At 39.5% G+C, this 3,567-nt stretch overlaps 1 protein-coding gene across 1 annotated transcript in view; it reads right to left on the bottom strand.

Moving 5' to 3' along the window:
- Positions 1–3,154, bottom strand: part of SELE (selectin E) — a 7,269-nt gene extending 4,115 nt beyond the window's left edge. The window contains exons 1-5 of the mRNA XM_026854481.1: positions 3,049–3,154; positions 2,691–2,768; positions 1,862–2,248; positions 993–1,100; positions 675–860 (exon numbers count right to left, since the gene is read on the bottom strand). Coding sequence (XP_026710282.1) covers positions 675–860; positions 993–1,100; positions 1,862–2,248; positions 2,691–2,727 — 718 coding nt within the window. The 5' untranslated portion in view covers positions 2,728–2,768; positions 3,049–3,154. The remainder of the gene's footprint in view (positions 1–674; positions 861–992; positions 1,101–1,861; positions 2,249–2,690; positions 2,769–3,048) is intronic.
- Between the last annotated feature and the right edge of the window lie 413 nt (positions 3,155–3,567).

Genomic DNA, 3,567 nt, shown 5'->3' with positions numbered 1-3,567 from the left:
GGGGAAAAAAAAAAAAAAAAAAAAAAAAAAAAAAAAAAAAAAAAAAGATAGCACAGAGTTTAGCTTGGACCAGACTATTAGAAGTTTTTTGTCTTTCCTGAAACTTAGTAACATATCCACTAAATGGAAGCAGCTTTAAAAAGCAGATCTACTATGCTGCCATTTCAGAAAGCAGATAGGAGTGGAAAGATCTGAAAACGGAAGACTGACTCTTAAGGCTGTAAATTCCTCTGCAGCTCATGACAGCAACTAGTTATAATGCAAAATTTCTCCATTTGACTGCTGCTTGGTGATCTTTGATGCTTTTATTTGCTTCAAACAGTAGCTTATTCTAAGCTGGACACCTCAAAAAAAAATTCCTACAGTCAGGAGTAACTGGTCTGGTGTAAGCAATTTCACAACTAGATCATCTCCATTCCCTGTTCCCCACTAAGAATTGGAAAATTCTTTCCCTATAAGGAAATCTAGACCTGGGCCAGAACATTCATCCTGCCCATTTCATTTCTTCAAAAACAAAGAGACCTGTGTGCTGCAATAAAATAGCCCTTCACCCCATAATTAATTACAAAGGAATGGAGCAGAACTTCAATTTGTACCTATTAACAGAGCAACACTGACTTTACAAAGCCATGTATAATGTAGAAAGCTCATCTATCACTTTTTGAGAAGCTCACCCTTGCATGCTGCGAGGGGTGCAGACCAGACCCCAGAAGAGGTACAGTATATGGATTCCAATGCAGTTAGTTCATAGCCTTCCTCACACTGAACTGTGCAGGATGAGTTGTAGCTGAAGTTCTCCAATGGATGGTTGCACTCAAGGCTCCCATGATCAGGTTTCTTCAGTGGATCACAACTCTCAACTTCAAAGAAACACAAGAAGGTATACAGTCAGTCTCATTGGCAGAGCAGGTAAATCAACAAAAGCCAGACAGACTGAGCACGAGCTAGCATGAACATCATCCTGGTTGAAAAACAGGATGGAGTAATCTTACCAAATTCGCATTCAGGCCCATAGAATCCAGGGTTACAACGGCAGGTGTGATTGTTAATAGTCTCTATGCATTCTCCACGGCCACTGCAGAGAGACAGGTTGCAAGAAGCTGAAAAGAAAAAAAAATACAGCAAATTATAAAAGAATCAGCAATGGCCACTAATAAAACCCAGCTAGCTCTTTATTTTTCTGGTGCTAGACTAGCACTTTGCATAGCAAAAGAAAAGCAGGGGGTTTGGTACATAAGATTACCCTGTCATTTCACAGAAGGATTTCAGAAACCAACGTCTTTGACAGACTAGCTCACAGCTCTACTGGCTAGAAATTCCATGACCACTTGTTCTCAGGTAGATATTAGCAATATTTAAAATGCAAAAGGAACAATATACTATGGGGTAGGTAGAAATCCTCAACAGATGCATTCTTCATTGACACCACAACACTAATTTTGCTGAAGTTTGACTTGGACTTTTTCTGACCTAGCCTTAGCCACCTCTACACAAAGTGTCTAATCTAATCCAGTGGTCTATAGTCAGCAGACAGATGCCTCCAAAAGTGCAATTCCTGTCTAGCTGAGACACCCACTTGAGAGTGGGATGAAAGTCACCATCTGGAAGAGCCTGTTTCTCTCCACTGATTATAGAGAAGGTCTGGTGGTTTGCTCATAAGAGATGTATAATATTCTGGAAGCTAAAAGGAAAGTGAGATCAGTCCAGCTCTTAGAACACGAACAACCTCAGCCCTGTAAGTAAGGATAAGTGTACAAGTACTAAGAGGGTCAGGTAGCTAATACATAAGAATAAACAACTCATCCCACCCACCATCTCATCTCCACAGGGGCACATTAGAATGGCTTTTATCACACCATACCTGTGTAGCACAAGGCGACCTTCTTTTTCTCACACTGTTCATCATTCCATTTGCCATCATCCTTCCCTCTTTTGATGTAGATTTCAACACAGTCCTCATTGTTCCCTTTGCCATTTGGCTCACCCGAAGCCCAGTTTCTTGCCTCTTCTGTCAGTTCTTTTTTAGTTCCAATCCAGGTCCATACCTCATTAATTTTTCTGATTCCAATCCAGTAGTAACCCGGATTGAAGGGTAAGAAGTTATTGAGATAGTTGATTTCCTCCTTATTCTGAATAGCAACCATGTTAGTATACCTCTTTTTGCACCACAGCTCTGCCTCCCTGTAGGTCATGTTTGTGTCTGAATAATGGTATGTCCAACAATTCACCTCCTGCAGTACTGCAAGTCCTAGAATGAAAAGATGTCAAAAAGTTGGTGTCTTACTTTTTCCCTTCTTCCTCTCTAGAAGAGGACATATAAAGCTCTATAAATATTGTAAACTTGTCAATATCTGAAACTGCATAAAAAGTAGTGGCAATTATTTTATAAACAGTCAACCGGCAAGCTTCAAAACAGGCATGTCAACATCAAGTACAGGGACTTCAGCCTGTGAAATCGTGTCCAGTCACACAAAGCTTTGCAGACTTCACAGAAAACTCTAGGAGCCAATTATGCATTTGACAGGCAAGCAGGGAAACATGCCATTGAGACTAGAGGTTCTTCTATGTGAACCTAGCCTCAAGTTAATTAGGTCAGGTTCAAAAATTCTGTTTAATTCTGAGCTCAAACAGAACAGTAACACTAATATTACTATCCAACTAGTTTTCTACACAGAGAAATACGGACTTACCATAAACAAGAAGAGACAGAAACCACAAGCAAGTCATGTTTCTGCAACTTTTCTCTCCTCTATCTTTTAAGCGGATGTCTGAGAGATCAAAGGAACACATTTGTAAAGAACAAATATTAACTTTTTACAATTCAATAAAAAATACTGTCTATGCAATCTTTTCTACACACTTTTAAACAATTATTCTAAAAAATAATATTTCCATTTTTAGGAAATTACTCACTTTAAAGAAGTTCTTAATATCAAGATAGCTTTTAAATGTCAACAGCTTTTAAAGAACACCAACACAGAATTCCATCTGTCCAGTTTTCCTTTAGCTGAGCAATGAAACAGAATAATACACTCCATTTATACTCACAGGTTGTAGTTGTGGTGGCCAGGTAACAGAAGTCCTCTGTGTTATTTCTCAGTGACTGCCTTCCGTTGCTAAGGTGCTGAATATGGACTTGAAGGTTAAGTTCAGCTCCAAGTGTCTGGACTGTGTATCCCCTGTCTTTACTACAGCCTTTTATTCTCTCAACTGGCCTGCCCACCACGAGAAAGGAAATTCCACGTGGAAAAAAATTTCTTGGAAAATCCCAGGATCTGGCCCTCCCACACATTAAGCCTGATATTTCCCCTTGCCAAATCAACCCTCCCACAAAGACACGCTGTGCTGACAAACTGCCAATTGCTGCATTACATAGTTTTACTGACAGAAACAATTCCAGGATATCAGGAAGGAGCAAGATGGTTAGTTTGAGTTAATTGCATGAATAAGTAGATTCCAACTTTTCACCTAGCATAATGTTTTGCAGCAAGGAGGTGCAGGTGCTTTTGGGATCTCAATAAGAAAAGCACCAACACTCAAAACTGGTTAAATAAGTTTGAGTAAAAG

Source organism: Athene cunicularia (assembly GCF_003259725.1).
Source record: "Athene cunicularia isolate RWA chromosome 8 unlocalized genomic scaffold, athCun1 chr8_part1, whole genome shotgun sequence".
Lineage (NCBI taxonomy): Eukaryota > Metazoa > Chordata > Aves > Strigiformes > Strigidae > Athene > Athene cunicularia.
Note: the sequence above shows the minus strand (reverse complement) of the source record. Positions and strands in the feature narration are given on the sequence as shown.